This window comes from Anabrus simplex, chromosome 2 (assembly GCF_040414725.1).
Source record: "Anabrus simplex isolate iqAnaSimp1 chromosome 2, ASM4041472v1, whole genome shotgun sequence".
In the NCBI taxonomy this organism is placed as follows: Eukaryota; Metazoa; Arthropoda; class Insecta; order Orthoptera; family Tettigoniidae; genus Anabrus; species Anabrus simplex.
Window position 1 is genome coordinate 192,987,836 of NC_090266.1, and position 16,495 is coordinate 193,004,330.

At 43.1% G+C, this 16,495-nt stretch overlaps 1 protein-coding gene across 2 annotated transcripts in view; it reads left to right on the plus strand.

Moving 5' to 3' along the window:
* Positions 1-14,320, plus strand: part of LOC136862736 (putative fatty acyl-CoA reductase CG5065) — a 331,924-nt gene extending 317,604 nt beyond the window's left edge. For both annotated transcript variants that reach the window (XM_067138961.2, XM_067138962.2), the window contains 3 exons: positions 1,220-1,459; positions 7,271-7,528; positions 13,373-14,320. In XM_067138961.2, coding sequence (XP_066995062.2) covers positions 1,220-1,459; positions 7,271-7,528; positions 13,373-13,535 — 661 coding nt within the window. In that variant the 3' untranslated portion in view covers positions 13,536-14,320. The remainder of the gene's footprint in view (positions 1-1,219; positions 1,460-7,270; positions 7,529-13,372) is intronic.
* The last annotated feature ends 2,175 nt before the right edge of the window (positions 14,321-16,495 follow it).

Consider the following 16,495-nt stretch of genomic DNA (forward strand, 5'->3'; position numbering starts at 1 on the left):
GAAAACTGAGTTTCATTTACCCCAGAAACTCTTTGTAAACCACGTTTGTGGTATTATCTTTTGGGGCTAAGACGACCATGCGACATAGAACTGTACATCTTATGTTATGTTACGTTAAGACAAACGCAAACACCCAGTTCCCGAAAGAGAGGAAGTAAGCATACGCTATTAAAATACTCGACTTGGCGAGAAATCGAGCCCGGGGCCTCTGAACTGAGGGTCAGTACGTTGACCATTCAGTCAAGAAGCCAGAATTATTCTTTCTTTCTTTCTTTCTTTCTTTCTTTCTTTCTTTCTTTCTTTCTTTCTTTCTTAATCTTTTCAACCTCCAGGGTTGGTTTTTACCACGGACTCAGCGAGGGATCCCACCTCTACCGCCTCAAGGGCGTGACATTTGGGGTCGGGGATACAATTAGGCATAAGGACCAGTACCTCGCCAAGGCGACCTCACCTGCTATGCTGAGCAGAGACCTTGTCGGGGGATGGGAAGTTTGGAAGGGATAGACAAGGAAGAGGGACCGTGGCCTTAAGTTAGGTATCATCCCGGAATTTGCCTGGAGGAGAAGTGGGAAACCACGGAAAATCACTTCCAGGATGGCTGAGGTGGGAATTGAACCCCTCTCTACTCAGTTGACCTCCCGAGGCTGAGTGGACCCTGTTCCAGCCCTGGTAACACTTTTCAAATTTCGTGGCAGGACCGGGAATCGAACCCAGGCTTCCGCGGGTGGCAGCTAATCGTGCTAACCACTACACCACGGAGGCGGAGCAGAATTATTATTATTATTATCAGACTCATTGGCTGAATGGTCAGTGCTGAGACATTCAGTATAGAAGTTTCGATTCCCGGCCGGGTCGGGAATTTTAATCGCGTCTGATTAATTCATCTGATCCGGGTCTGGGTGTTTGTGTTTGTCCCAACACATTCCTCTTCATATTCGGACAACCCACCACTCTAATAACCACCACAGAAACACTCAATATTCATTACACCCCCCTTTATAGGTTTGGCATCAGGAGGGGCATCCGGCTTTAAAACAGGGCCAAATCGACACGTGCGACACCGTTCGCACCCGCGATCCCACAGACGTGGGTAAAGCGGTAGAAGATTATTATTATTATTATTATTATTATTATTATTATTATTATTATTATTATTATCGTTATGAGTAATTCTAACTTATTTCGTTTCTAACTTAGGCCTATACGTTTCTGTTCACAGACCACCCGAAATTCCTGTCTACAACGTCACAGCCTCATCAGTGAAGCGCGACACCTGGGCGCAAATTCTGGAAAAAGGGCGCAAATACATTTACGAGTATCCATTTGAAATGACTGTCTGGTACCCTGACGGAAACATACGCAGTACCAAGTTCATGCACAACGTTTGCGTGATCTTCCTCCATTTTCTTCCGGCATATTTCATCGACTTCCTGATGTTCATCTTCAGACAGAAGAGATTGTAAGTCATAATTGTGTTTGTATGAATATTATTCTCTATGACTTCTTACCACTGCATTTCAAAACTCAAATTAAAGTAGATTAGTGTGAAATGTGTGCAGAACAAAGCGGAGTCAGAACAAGATATTTCCAGATCTCTATTTTCTGTATAACCTTTCAATCCCGTCACTGCTCCATAACGATCTATGGCTTATCATCACCTTTTTATATTGGAGCGTGTTTTCTAGATTCGAGGTTTGAGTCCTGATCCTGACATCAATGAGCCTTTGTGTAAATACACATACACACACACACACACACACACAAAGAGAGAGAGAGATCAGCCCAACAGCTTAGGTTTTCAAGATCAGCGCTTCGATGAGTACAGACTGTCCAGTAGACAAAGCGGAAGAGGTACGAAACTTCTCTAAAAAGATAATAATAATAATAATAATAATAATAATAATAATAATAATAATAATAATAATCATCTATGCTTTACGTCCCACTAAGAACTTTTACGGTTTTCGGAGATGCCGAGGTGCCGGAATTTTGTCACGCGGGCGTTCTTTTTTACGTGCCAGTAAATCTACCGACACGAAGCTGACGTATCTGAGCACGTTCAAATACCACCGGACTAAGCGAGGATCGAACCTGCTAAGTTGGGTTCAGAAGGCCAGCGCCTCAACCGTCTGAGCCACTCAGCCCGGCACTCTCTGAAAAGAAAATGTATCACATTTTGTTTCAAAATCCTATGAGGTTTAGATTCAAAGACAACCTACAGCTCGTTGAAATTGTGGTAAAAGTGAGGTGCGGCCGGCGCGTGGCACAGACGCAGACTGCCACGTCCTCGGTCAAGCAATGACTCCGATTTGACATGTTTATCCGTAGTGTAGGCTATAGCAGAGGAACCCGGCAGATGATTCACACTTTACGCACACGTTTGCTTTTCTAAGACTGTTTACAACATGGGCACATGTAGGTTTTGTATGATATTGGGATATGATGATAAACATGGTTAAAAGTCAGGTTGTGAGTTACTGAGTTTCACAAATAGGAAAAGTCCTCCCCGTTTTAATTACTACGTTCATGGTGTGAAAGTTCCTTATGAGGACCATTGTAAGTACCTAGGTGTTAATATAACGAAAGATCTTCATTGGGGTAATCACATAAATGGGACTGTAAGTAAAGGATACGGATCTCTGCACATTGTTATGAGGGTATTTAGGGGTTGTAGTAAGGATGTAAAGGAGAGGGCCTATAAGTCTCTGGTAAGACCCCAACTAGAGTACCGGTATAGTTCCAGTATATGGGACCCTTACCAGGATTATTTGATTCAAGAACTGGAAAAAATCCAAAGAAAAGCAGCTCGATTTGTTCTGGGTGCTTTCCAACAAAAAATTAGCATTACCAAAATGTTGCAAATTTTGGGCTGGGGAGACTTGGGAGAAAGGAGACGAGCTGCTCGAAAAGTGGTATGTAACACCAATATAATGGTCTGTTATTGGACATTATAAATTTTCCAGCTAACTCATTCTTGGTTGCCTGCGTTTCACCCTCGTGTGCTAAGTTAGGCTCGTCAGTTGGGACTTAGCACACCACCCAAGACGCAAGGCTAGTGCATTCCGTGGAGGCCACTGCATAGGCTGTTTGAAGCCACCAGCAGTGCCAATGCACTATGAGAGCTATGTCTCATTTCCAAAAATAGATGCCTGCCTGGCCATCAAATGATGTAGATGTTGATTCCCATAGGGAACCTAAAATATTTGTCCTGAATGAGCAAATTTATAACACCAATATAATGGTCCGTTATTGGACATTATAAATTTTCCAGCTAACTCATTCTTGGTTGCCTGCGTTTCGCCCTCGTGTGCTAAGTTAGGCTCGTCAGTTGGGACTTAGCACACCACCCAAGACGCAAGGCTAGTGCATACCGTGGAGGCTTTTTCTTTACTCGTTTTCATTCCCCACCCTGAAGGGGTGGAGCGGGCCACCTAGAGGGTGACGCTCTCGCTCTGGCCAAGAGTTGCGGGCGGGTTGGGGAGGTTTGATGGATGAGGGAGGTGGGTAGGAGGATGTGAGAAATAGAGGGGATGGTAGTGGGTTGGGCCTCTTTATTGAGCTTTATTGAATGTGCTTTTCCAAAAGTTACAGAGAAGAATTTATAAACATAAACAATATTTTTCATTATTAGATAATTTTAAAGGGTTTAAGGGGTGTTTTTTTCTTTTTTTTCATCCTTCGCCTGATGCTATACAAAATATTATGCTATAAATACATCTAAGAAGGACGTTTGCAATACAAGAATTTGGTGGTTCTAATAGCATGCCGTTCTGAAGTGATTCTGGATCTTGTACATTACAATGCGTCATTAAGATATGATGCTATTGTCCGTTTCTTGATGCTGAGAGGAGGTTGAGGGGATTTATACGACAGTTTCTAAGGGTGTGAAGTTAAAATGAGTATTTAAGCCTGAATGGGTAGTGAGAAAATGGAGATTAAGGGTCTGATTAGCTGCAGCCTGAAGGTGTGAGAGAACCAGGGGTCTATTGTATGGATGGATATTTAACAAGGAGAGTGTAACAAATCTGACAAGATCTTCAATTGTAGGGTGGGGAAAAAGTGAACGGGTGGGCGTGGTTGGTGGGTCAATAGTGCGAATCGGGGCTATGAATTCTGGGTGATTTGAGGGAGGTGTCGGACGTCCTCGACAGCGGCGAGAATAGACTGGATGGCTGCCCCCGTAAGTGTTACAGCAGGCGGGGTGTAGGGTGTTGGGGCACTTGGTAGTGACATGATGCTGAGTGCAATGACCACAGATTGGATGATTTGCTTTGCACTGAGCCGTTGTGTGATTGTTATAGAGGAGGCATCTTTCACATCTGATTTACTGTGGAGGTGGAGCACGAGAAGGTTCGACTTTGTGATGGTGTCGATGTATCGATACACCACTGGCAAGCAGTCTGTCCACATCAGCTGGTGTTGGCAGAAGAATCCGCACCAGGAATGTTGGACCCTCCGCATTCCGGATGCGAAAGGCCTTCCGAGCAGGCACTCTCTCTGCACTGAGCTCGGCAAGAATCGTCTCTTCTGAAAGTGAAGGATCCACACCACGGATGACGCAACTTAGTAGATTATAACGTGATGGTGGAGGTGGTGGTGGAGTGGGTGGTGCTGAGAGGAGTTGAAGAGGGATAGTTGATCCGAACGGAGTTGATCCTATTGTGGTGACGAGTTGGTGTGCTGCTATTTCCCCATTGATTTGAATGATGATTCCTTTTGAAGTCTTCCTGATATCAGCGATGTCCTCTCGGCGCATGTTGTAGCGAAGAAGCGTGCAGAAGATGGCTTGAGGTGTCCGAAATTCTGGAGAAGGGTTAAGGAGGAGAAATGCATGTGTGCCCGAAGGCGTTTGCTGGAGAAATCGGAGATGGTTGATGGGTCGTCTAGTGCCAGACGTGGAGGAATATTCGAGTCGAGAGGAGGTGGGTGTAGTGATGGTAGTAGATGGGGATATATGCTGTATGGTGGTGTCCATTGGAAGAGATGTAGCGGCTGCTGTAGAAGTCCGTGGGGCAGGTGCCGAATCCACTGCCAGGTAATGCGGAGCACGCGCTCCCTCGGGGGCCGATTGATGCATCATCCTCTGGTACTGAGTCCGCGGGTTGTCCGGATGCGTAGCTGGATTTGCTGGCAGAAAGCGTGCGGCGTGATTCGGAGTTGCATAACTGGACAGGAGAGTCATGTGGAAGGCTACGGCGGCGGTGTCTACGGCGAATGGTCGGAAGCTGGAGGTGGTGTTGCAGGTGGCAGCTGTGGTATTAGCAGGAGAATATGGCTTGTAGGGGTACATGGTTGTGATTTGCTTCAGACCCCGGAGCGGCGTAAATAAGTAAGCCTTTGTAGACTCGGATCAGGGCTAAGCTGCTGACGATTCTCCTATTATGCAGTGCTACCGATGGGCACGTCCTGAGGTGAGACCTCATTGGTTTGCGTTTGTCCACCTGGCTAGTCCACAATTTTTAAGAAGCAATAAACCTCCGTGGCTGCTTTTGGTGTTGAAAACAGTCGGATGGCGAAGGATGATCTGCCGTGGAGGCCACTGCATAGGCTATTTGAAGCCACCAGCAGTGTCAATGCACTATGAGAGCTATGTCTCATTTCCAAAAATAGATGCCTGCCTGGCCATTTTTGGAAATGAGACATAGCTCTCATAGTGCATTGGCACTGCTTGTGGCTTCAAATAGCCTATGCAGTGGCCTCCACGGTATGTACTAGCCTTGCGTCTTGGGTGGTGTGCTAAGTCCCAACTGACGAGCCTAACTTAGCACACGAGGGCGAAACGCAGGCAACCAAGATTGAGTTAGCTGGAAAATTTATAATGTCCAATAACGGACCATTATATTGGTGTTATAAATTTGCTCATTCAGGACAAATATTTTAGGTTCCCTATGGGAATCAACATCTACATCATTAAGTGGTATGTTCCGAGCTGTCAGTAGAGAGATGGCGTGGAATAAAATTAGTAGACGAATAAGTTTGAGTGATGTCTGTAAATGTAGGAAAGATCACAATATTAAGATAAAATTGGAATTCAAGAGGACAAGTTGGGCCAAATATTCATTTATAGAAAGGGGAGTTAGGAATTGGAATAACTTACCAAGGGAGATGTTCAATAAATTTCTAATTTCTTTGCAATCATTTAAGAAAAGGGTAGGAAGACAACAGATATGGAATCTGCCGCCTGGGTGACCACCCTAAATGCAGATCAGTAGTGATTGATTTGATTGTTCTCAAACTGCACTCAATGCAGATCATCTTAAAAAAACTTCATTAGCATATTGTTGCAAAAAAACACTAACTGTTTATTGATCTAATTTAATCTAGGACGGTCCAATTAGTACTCTCTCTCTTTTTACATCTGAAAATTAATGACAGCATTTATCTGATTAATTGTCATTTACAGAGTTCCAAGTCCTGGTATTTACCTCGAACGGATGACTCTTCTGTAATCTCGACTGACAGCTCTTACCTTTTATTTGGCACAAACCACCATTAATTTACATAGTACCTACCTACATGCACACAGGTTCCAACACAAGTATATTGACTATCACAACACATGACTGCTATACACTTGGTTTGACTCCAGGCAAGACCGATAACTCACACAATCAACTCACTTGACTGCTCCTCAAAGCTCACAGCGAACACATTATTACTCGGCAACTCAAACCAACCACTAAACTTCAACGACAACTGCTAACATTGCTCAAACAACTCCAACACACACTTTAACATTACCTTCTGATGCTTTGCTCCAATACATACAGTAACACCACTCTTCGTTCACGGCGTGCCTGCTTTATATATCCCCGGTGATGATGTACTACAACCTTCAGGGTGCGGCAGGAAGACCAACATTTAGTTTCGCATTCCAGAAAGCCCACTAAAGACACTGGACAAAAAAAGAAAAGAAAAGAAAGACAATACAAGGAGGTGCTATCACATGCCCTCAGGCCAGCTAGGAGCTTACTGGTCTAGCTCACTCATCCCTTCCAGGAAATACCATAGGGACTTCCACAGGGCTGACAATTGCATGAACACATTACAATATTTTCACACCCAACATTCTCCCGAGCTTGGCTTGCTCTACTATTTAACGGATATGTATAGAAAAAATGGATCACAGTTTCACAAGCCTGGAATATTTCTTCTATATTAAACAAAAGGTCAGATTACTAAAGTGTCCAAAGTACACAACATGAATCAATGCTGATATAATTTATTCAGATATAATATTTGGCACGTGATTTCTCTTTGTTTCATTCAGCATGGTTCGTCTTCAACATCGCATTCAGGATGGACTGGAGGTACTACAGTACTTCACAACACGTGACTGGGCATTCCACAGCAGTAAATTTATGGCCCTCTTCGAACATATAACTCCCAAAGACAAAGTTCACTTCGATGTGGACTTTAGTTCTGTGGATGAAGAAGACTACCTTAAGAACTGTATCATTGGTGCTCGGCATTACTGTATGAAGGAAGATCCAAAGTCCTTACCAAGATGCCGAAGAAACATGAAAATGTAAGTTTTAAGATATTTCAAATACTTAGTTTAGAGGGATTCAATGCTACCTTATTGCCTTGCAGCTTCAGGAATAGCAACAAGCTTCTTAGCATTTCTTAGTACCGGTAAGTAGAGACATTCGATAACTGTTCAACAATAAAACATTAAGCTTAACTTGCCCCATTCCAGTGCTGATGATTCCTGCCCCTCACATTTTTTAGTACTTGTTTATGTCACACAAACACATTCAAGGTTTTCGGCGACACAAGCATGGGAAAGGGCTAGAATTCGGGAGGAAGTGCCCATGGCCTTAATTAAGGTACAGCCCTAGCATTTGCCTGGTGTGAAAATGGGAAACCACGAAAAACCATTTTCATGGCTGCCAACGGTGGGGCAGCCAACTCGCTCGGTCTGCCCCTTATTTCTACCCTGAAGGTGAAAATGGGGAACCATGGAAAATTATCTTCAAGATAGCTGTCAGTGAGATTCAAATCACTCACCATTCGATTGCATTCAATTAAGAAAGAAAGAAAGAAAGAAAGAAAGAAAAGAACGATTAGTGGCCCTCCCATAAACGGCTTCCCAGCTGTTGCTAAATGTACAACTACTTTACAACTAGCTGTAAGAGAAACGTCACAACACCCTTAATCTTCTTCACCCCAAATTAGAAAGAAAAGAGTCTATCAGGAATAACAAAAGCGAAGAACAAGAATGAATACACATTTAATTAATTAATTAATAATTCTTCCTTTCAACCTTCCTTCCTTCCTTAATTCTAAATTTTTTGTCAGCAACTTCTGGCCAGTTTCCTGGACTGCTTGAATCGAATTCACACTGAAGGTCTTGTACTTCTGATTGTCTTTCTGCATTTCTGTAGAGCTGAAAGTTACCTGAAATATCATTTTCATTACACAGCACCAAAGTTGTTAGTTTTAGAAACATTTACATTCATGTTCAATACTGGTAAACAGTTTTCCACAATAAGTGGTCTTGAATTCCCTGCACTATCTTCTAATTGTACACTGTTCTTATTTAAAATGATAACTGATGGATTTTCACTATACTCCGTGGTTAGAGGTTTTATTACCTTACACATGTTTGCTGTATTGTTCATTCACAGGCAAAACAGCCACATCATCATATAGTGTTCTCTTTACACATTTTTTAACACACCTTCCTGCTATGACGTTTCGTTCTTCAGCATGTTATAAAGTTCTCAAAAGAGGATGTGTTAGAAGTAAGTTATTTTCTATCCATTTTATGTTACATTATGATAAACCATGGGGACAAAGCATAGACTTACATGATTAACACACAATCTGTTTAGAAGGAAGCCATGCCTTTTAGTGTGTATGTCTACCCATCAGCCCAATTTCTTGATACAGAGTCGGGGATGAGAAGAGATGAAGTTATATGGCATGTTTTTACGGTCTGATGCCCTTCCTGATGACAACCTCAACTGAGGAGCTAATGAAGATGAAATGAATTGTGGTGAATGAAACTGGGTAAGGAAGTGGAAGGAATCAGCTGTGGCCTCCTTTCAGTTCATCAGAAACACTAATTATGACACATACCTCGTATATCACTATAACATACCTGTAAAATAACATACACTAATAAACAAAGAATGACATGTTCCATTCTACAAGAACATATTGTAAATGAGCATCTTGTAAGACATTATTTTTAATGATAAATAATAACCTACTAAAAAGTCTCAAGTGGCAAAAGTGCTGCCTTCAATTCAGTTGCAATCACCTGTTAATAATAGAAATTCTCATTCTTGTGTTAACTACTGCTAGTAAGTGCACAAGTAGGCTACATATATAGATGTTTCAGTGAAATTCTATTAGGAATCAATGAAAAGTGAATTAAATAGTGGAATAATACACATTAATGATGACATTTTAAAAAAATTGAACTAAACCCTAACTTTCTGTGTAGGGTCTTGTCTAAATCTAAGTAGTGAGAATGAGTAAAAACAATTGTGTCAAAACAGACATGTAGTCTATGTGACCACTCCCAGTATGCTGTGTCTAATATCATCATCATCATCATCATCATCATCATCATCATCATCATCATCATCATCATCATCATCATCACCATCATCATCATCATCATCATCATCATTTCCCTTTATCCAGCTGTAGCCAGGTAGGAGCAAATATGGTTCCTTTCCTTCAGTCTTTCCACCACTCCTCCTCCAACACTGTGTCCCAGTCCAGGTTTCTTCCTATAATACTGCGTTGGATTGTGTCCGTCCATCTCAATCGTGGTCGTCCATGGCCTCTCCTTCCTTGCAATTGCATTTCCATCACCTTTTTTGGCATTCTTTCATCACATATTCGCCTTATGTGCCCAAACCATCTTACTCGGCTCTTCTCTATTCTATCATTCATTTTTTCCACTCCAATTTCTTCCCGGATTTTCTCATTCCTTATTTTGTCTCTTCTACTCTTCTGTATCATACTCCTCAAGAACTTCATTTCGGCTGCCTGTATTCAACTCTCATCCTTCTTTGTCATTGTCCAAGTTTCTGCCCCGTAAGTAGTTATGGGTACGTAATTCATCTTATATGTAGTTTCCTTTGCTTCCATTGGCACATCTTTGTCCCATAACATGTTTCTTACACTATGATAGAAACAACTTCCATCTTGAATCCTCTTGCTCATCTCAGCATCCAGTCGAGCATTCTCCATTAATTCACTCCCCAGGTATTTAAATGTTTCCACTACTTCCAGGGGCTTGTCTGCAAGTCTAATTTGACCTTTCCCTTCTTTCTCCCCTCTAGTCATAACAAGGGTTTTACTCTTCTCTACACTTATTTTCAACCCACATTCTTCTATTTTTCCCATTCACCACATCCAACTGTTCTTGAACCTTCCTGTCGTCTTCTCCCCATATCACAATATCATCTGCAAATAACAACATATTCATTTCTCTTCCTCCATATTCTGCTTTTGCTGTTCTCATGATGTCATCCATTAGTGTTGTAAACAGGATTGATGATAGAACACTTCCCTGCCTCAGCCCACTAGTTATTTTGAACCAACTTGCCCTGCCAACTTGTGTTTGCACGCAACTACAACATTCCTTGTACGTTGCCATGATCAGTTTTATTAATCCCTGTCCAATTCCTTTTTGCACCAGACTGTCCCAAACTTTAGTCCTGGGGACACTGTCATATGCCTTTTCAATGTCAATGAATGTCATCACCATATCATTCCCGTACTCCCATTGCTTTTCCATTAGCTGTCTCATAATGAAAATGGGCTCTATTGACCTTCCACTTCTGAAACCAAACAGATTTTTCAGTATCTGATTCTCAACCCTCAACCTTATCCTACTTTCCAGTATCCTCTCCATTATCTTACCAACATGGGATATTATAGTAATTCCCCTGTAGTTCTTCAAAACTTTCTTATCACCTTTCTTGAAAATTGGGATGATTATTCCTTTTTGTCAATCATCAGGGACCTCCTTATTCTCCCAAACAATCCTGAGAACTCGATATGTCCACTGCAGGCCTACAGCTCCAGCTGCCTTTATCATCTCCACTGAAATTTCATCTATTCCAGCAGTTTTTCCATTCTTCATCTTTCTTACTGCCATTTCAATTTCATTCATTGTAATTTCTTTATCCATTTCTTCATCAACTAATTGCCTTTCCTGGTCGTCAATTGAATGACTCATCAGTTCTTACGTTCAGCAACTTCTGAAAATACTCTCTCCATCTATCTAATATCTCCAGTACTACACCAAATAGATGGACACTCTAATGTACACCAGGCACATTCACATCCACACATCTATTGTTGAGGTGAGGTTTAAATGTAAATGAAGCTATCTCATTTTAATAGATATTTAAAGTTCCTTTATGATATATATCCCAGCCTTGGATGTCAATAGGATAAACACTGCATAGCTGGTTCTTAGTTGAAATGCTCTCACTGAATAAACCAGAGCCGAGTGCTGTACAGTTAAGAAAGATCAAACACCAGACACATACACTGCTGTTTGTAGAAAGTGAAACACCAAGACCAAGAGCCGTGATCACAATGCAATTTATTCCAAATCTTAGGGACATGACAAGACACAAATTATTACAATTACAGAACTGTACATGCACGGTGACCGTGGAAATTCAGTACGGCGCAGCGCCACCACGCGCTGCAATCAGAGCCGCTAGACGTCGTGGTATGGAATCAAAGAGCTCCTGAATATGCTCCTGGGGGATACTCTGCCACGCGGTTTGTAGGCGCGTCCATAAATCAGCAACAGTGGCTTCAGGAGGGCCTGAACGAACAAGGTGCCGATCGACCATATCCCAGACATGTTCAATGGGTGACATATCCGGTGAACGGGCAGGCCAGGAAAGCAGTGGTATCCGTCGTTCTTTGAAGAATGCTTGCACATTCCTCGCCACATGCGGCCGGGCATTGTCCTGCTGGAATATGGCATTTGGAACGGCCTGCAGGAGGGGTAATGCCTCGGGCTGTAAAACCTCCCTGAAGTAGTGGTAGGTGTTCAGATTGCCCTCAAGTCGTAGGAGGGGAGATCGCATGTTATAGGCAATTGCGCCCCAAACCATCACACTTGGCGTTTGTCCGTTATGCCGCTCAAAGATACAGTCTGCCTGATGGCGTTCACCACGGCGGCGTCTAACGCGTATGCGGCTATCACTGTAGGACAAGTTGAAGCGGGACTCATCCGATAACACTATATTTTGCCACACAGCATGCCAGTATCGGTGTTCACATGCCCATTGCAGTCTACGGCGTTGGTGGTTGCTGGTCAATGGAAGCTGGCGCAATGGCATGCGTGCCACCAGCCCGGCCCTCAGATGACGGCGTCGAACCATCGATGCAGACAACCCCACACCTGTTGCAGTGCTCCATCGTCGAGCCAAAACTGTGGACAAAGCTCTTCTGTCCGTTACGGCTAAGCGGACAAGATGGCGGTCATCTCGTGCTGTGGTCACATTGTGTTGTCCAGTACCCTGTCAGTGCTGTGCACGGCCCCCTTCTTTCAACTAGTTCCACATACGCCTCACTGTTGGAGCAGCGTGCCCTGTACGAACCGCAATGTCACGGAACGACAGACCCATCTACCGGAGCCCTATCATTCTGCCCCATTCGAACGCACTCACATGCTGATATTCCCTCCTGTGATGTCGGCGAGGCATAGTGGCACTTAGGTACACGTTTCCACTTCGTATGACGGCTCCACACTGACTGAGCATAGCGTAACACTGCCCTGGCCGGTCACACACAGATGGGCACTGCTAGGCCTACGTGCACGCCATCTCTCTGCAATTTAAAACACTTATTATGGTTCCACTGTTCTACATGTCCTCTGATTTTGGCGTGTTTCAGACCATTGCTTCTGAGTGTTTCACTTTCTACAAACAGCAGTGTATAAAGAACTGTTATGAATTTCCAATTCTGAAAGCATTACTATCTAAAACACATTTTTAATCAAAATATAGAATCAATCTTTCAGAATAAAAGTGTCAAAATTTACTTTCTGTGTAGTAGGAATAATTGGCAGGTGCTCACCATTAGACTGGGAGAGCTGCAAATTTGGCTAGCAGTATTTGAGATAAATAAATCAGCTTAGGTTTCATAATGGCAAGTTTTGATAAGTAAAGGCCTATAAATGTGCAGTATCATAACCATCTGCATTCAGCCCTCCCAGCACCAATTGGACCAGTAGCCACTGATGGGGATGGTATACAGTACTTGAAAACAGTTTGGTAGTTAAATATATTAAGGGACTGCAGCAGAGGGACAACAAAATATTTCATAAATACTGATTTTAGTAAGCATTGTAATATAATTGCTTCTATTTGCGTTGCAGCCTCTATGTCGTTGACAAGGTATGGAGTGTGCTGTTCTACATGTTCCTGCTCTGGTTGCTGGTTTGCTGTTCTGATACAGCTCGGTACTGCCTGGACACTGCCAGTGATTATATTAAGATGATGCCTGTTGTACGGAGTATAATAAGTCATGACGCACATTAGCCACCTTACAATTGGGACTAATTTTAATGGATTTTTACTATCTTTCCCAGGTGCTGTAACAAACTTGGTCTTTGGAGGTGGTTTAGTTAATTAACAATATCAGCATTGCTTATGAATGGAAGCTCCTCTTCTTAGATCATTTTGTATTACAATTATTTCCAAAACTCACAAGAAATTAACAGATCAATGACTACCTATAACAAATGGTGCTCGAGAAAATGGCGTTCACTGAAGACATTTTACCAGTTATCAATGTTGGATACCTTCTAAATGAAATATAGGTACTGTATTTAGTTAAAGGTTATTTTTATAGAAAGTCTCTTTGATTAAACAAAAGTTCCAAACATCTGTCAAGAATTTGATGATAAGCCTCAAGTTTCTGTTGGCATACCATGAAATTTGTGAAATAAGGGAACACCTCCAGAGATGGAAGAAGCTGTGCAGAACAAACTTCTAACTGACCACTGTATTTATTCTTCTGAAGGACACAAGACTGTAGGCCTATGAATACTGTAAAATGTGATGAAAATTCACCACAAGTAGTTCTGCAGGTATAAATATTTCTCTCAATATCTAACAATAAAATGTGATTAACTGAATATTGTGATACGTGCAATAATGTACTGAAAATGACTGTCTGCAATGAAAGGAAGTAGGTATTTGTACTCAAATTCTAAATGCAATCATGCTCATAAACAACAGAAGATTTTAGAAATATCTGTATAGAAATCAGAGGGTTTCAGTATGATATTTTGTAAATTACAATTCATTTATGGTAATCTTCATTATTAACAGATCTTGAACACAAATACACTGACTGACAGTGACAATGCAACACCAAGGAGGAGTGGTTCGAAAGGGATGAAAGTTGGGTAAAAACAGAGACGGCACGGAAGAATAATTGATGTTTATTTCAAACCGATATGCAGGTTACACAATGCGCACGGCATCGACTCAGTAGGATGTAGGACCACCGCGAGCGACGATGCACGCAGAAACACGTCGAGGTACAGAGTCAATAAGAGTGCGGATGGTGTCCTGAGGGATGGTTCTCCATTCTCTGTCAACCATTTGCCACAGTTGGTCGTCCGTACGAGGCTGGGGCAGAGTTTGCAAACGGCGTCCAATGAGATCCCACACGTGTTCGATTGGTGAGAGATCCGGAGAGTACGCTGGCCACGGAAGCATCTGTACACCTCGTAGAGCCTGTTGGGAGATGCGAGCAGTGTGTGGGCGGGCATTATCCTGCTGAAACAGAGCATTGGGCAGCCCCTGAAGGAAAGGGAGTGCCACCGGCCGCAGCACATGCTGCACGTAGCGGTGGGCATTTAACGTGCCTTGAATACACACTAGAGGTGACGTGGAATCATACGCAATAGCGCCCCAAACCATGATGCCGCGTTGTCTAGCGGTAGGGCGCTCCACAGTTACTGCCGGATTTGACCTTTCTCCACGCCGACGCCACACTCGTCTGCGGTGACTATCACTGACAGAACAGAAGCGTGACTCATCGGAGAACACGACGTTCCGCCATTCCCTCATCCAAGTCGCTCTAGCCCGGCACCATGCCAGGCGTGCACGTCTATGCTGTGGAGTCAATGGTAGTCGTCTGAGCGGACGCCGGGAGTGCAGGCCTCCTTCAACCAATCGACGGGAAATTGTTCTGGTCGATATTGGAACAGCCAGGGTGTCTTGCACATGCTGAAGAATGGCGGTTGACGTGGCGTGCGGGGCTGCCACCGCTTGGCGGCGGATGCGCCGATCCTCGCGTGCTGACGTCACTCGGGCTGCGCCTGGACCCCTCGCACGTGCCACATGTCCCTGCGCCAACCATCTTCGCCACAGGCGCTGCACCGTGGACACATCCCTATGGGTATCGGCTGCGATTTGACGAAGCGACCAACCTGCCCTTCTCAGCCCGATCACCATACCCCTCGTAAAGTCGTCTGTCTGCTGGAAATGCCTCCGTTGACGGCAGCCTGGCATTCTTAGCTATACACGTGTCCTGTGGCACACGACAACACGTTCTACAATGACTGTCGGCTGAGAAATCACGGTACGAAGTGGGCCATTCGCCAACGCCGTGTCCCATTTATCGTTCGCTACGTGCGCATCACAGCGGCGCATTTCACATCATGAGCATACCTCAGTGACGTCAGTCTACCCTGCAATTGGCATAAAGTTCTGACCACTCCTTCTTGGTGTTGCTTTTGCTCTGTCAGTCAGTGTATTTCAGAATACAGAAAAAACAGTATACTCTCATTCAATTTTTTTTTTAATGCATGCAAATTTGAATGAAACATCAAATTTAAATTGTCCTAAAGTCAACCCTCTTCTTTTCTTAGTTTTATTGCTATTAAATATTGGTATTGTACATTCATGTTTATAAGATGGTATAAGGTTTTGTACTGGTATTTGTGCATATATGTTACTTTGTATGTTTTATAAAAAATTGTATAAATAATAAACATTTACATATGTTAATATGAAAACATTGCCCTGTTAAGTCCTCACAGAACTACTTCCATCCTGTTATTCTATCCAAGAAATGTGTTATATCATCAATGCACCTGCAAAAATCACTATGCGAAATACTTAGATTAGAACATTGGCTGGTAAGGTTCCGTCATCTGAGGTACAACGCTGTGTGACAAATGTCAAGAAATTCTCACTTTTTATAATATATGTACTGCAGGTAAGTATTTCTCTAAACTCACATAGTGGTTTTTGGAGGTGCAACATTACAAACATGTGATAATATTTATGTTTCTCCCTCCAACTCCATCCCCCAATCGCTTATATCTTTCCAAACCAGTGTACAAATATCTACACTATTCTATACATTTCTGCATCATTTTCAGTTACCTTTTCACACACTGGTTCAACACCAGGCCAAAGCCATGGGCGCCCGCAAGGGGGGGCAAGAGGGGGCACTTGCCCCCCCCTGGAATTCTAAAGAT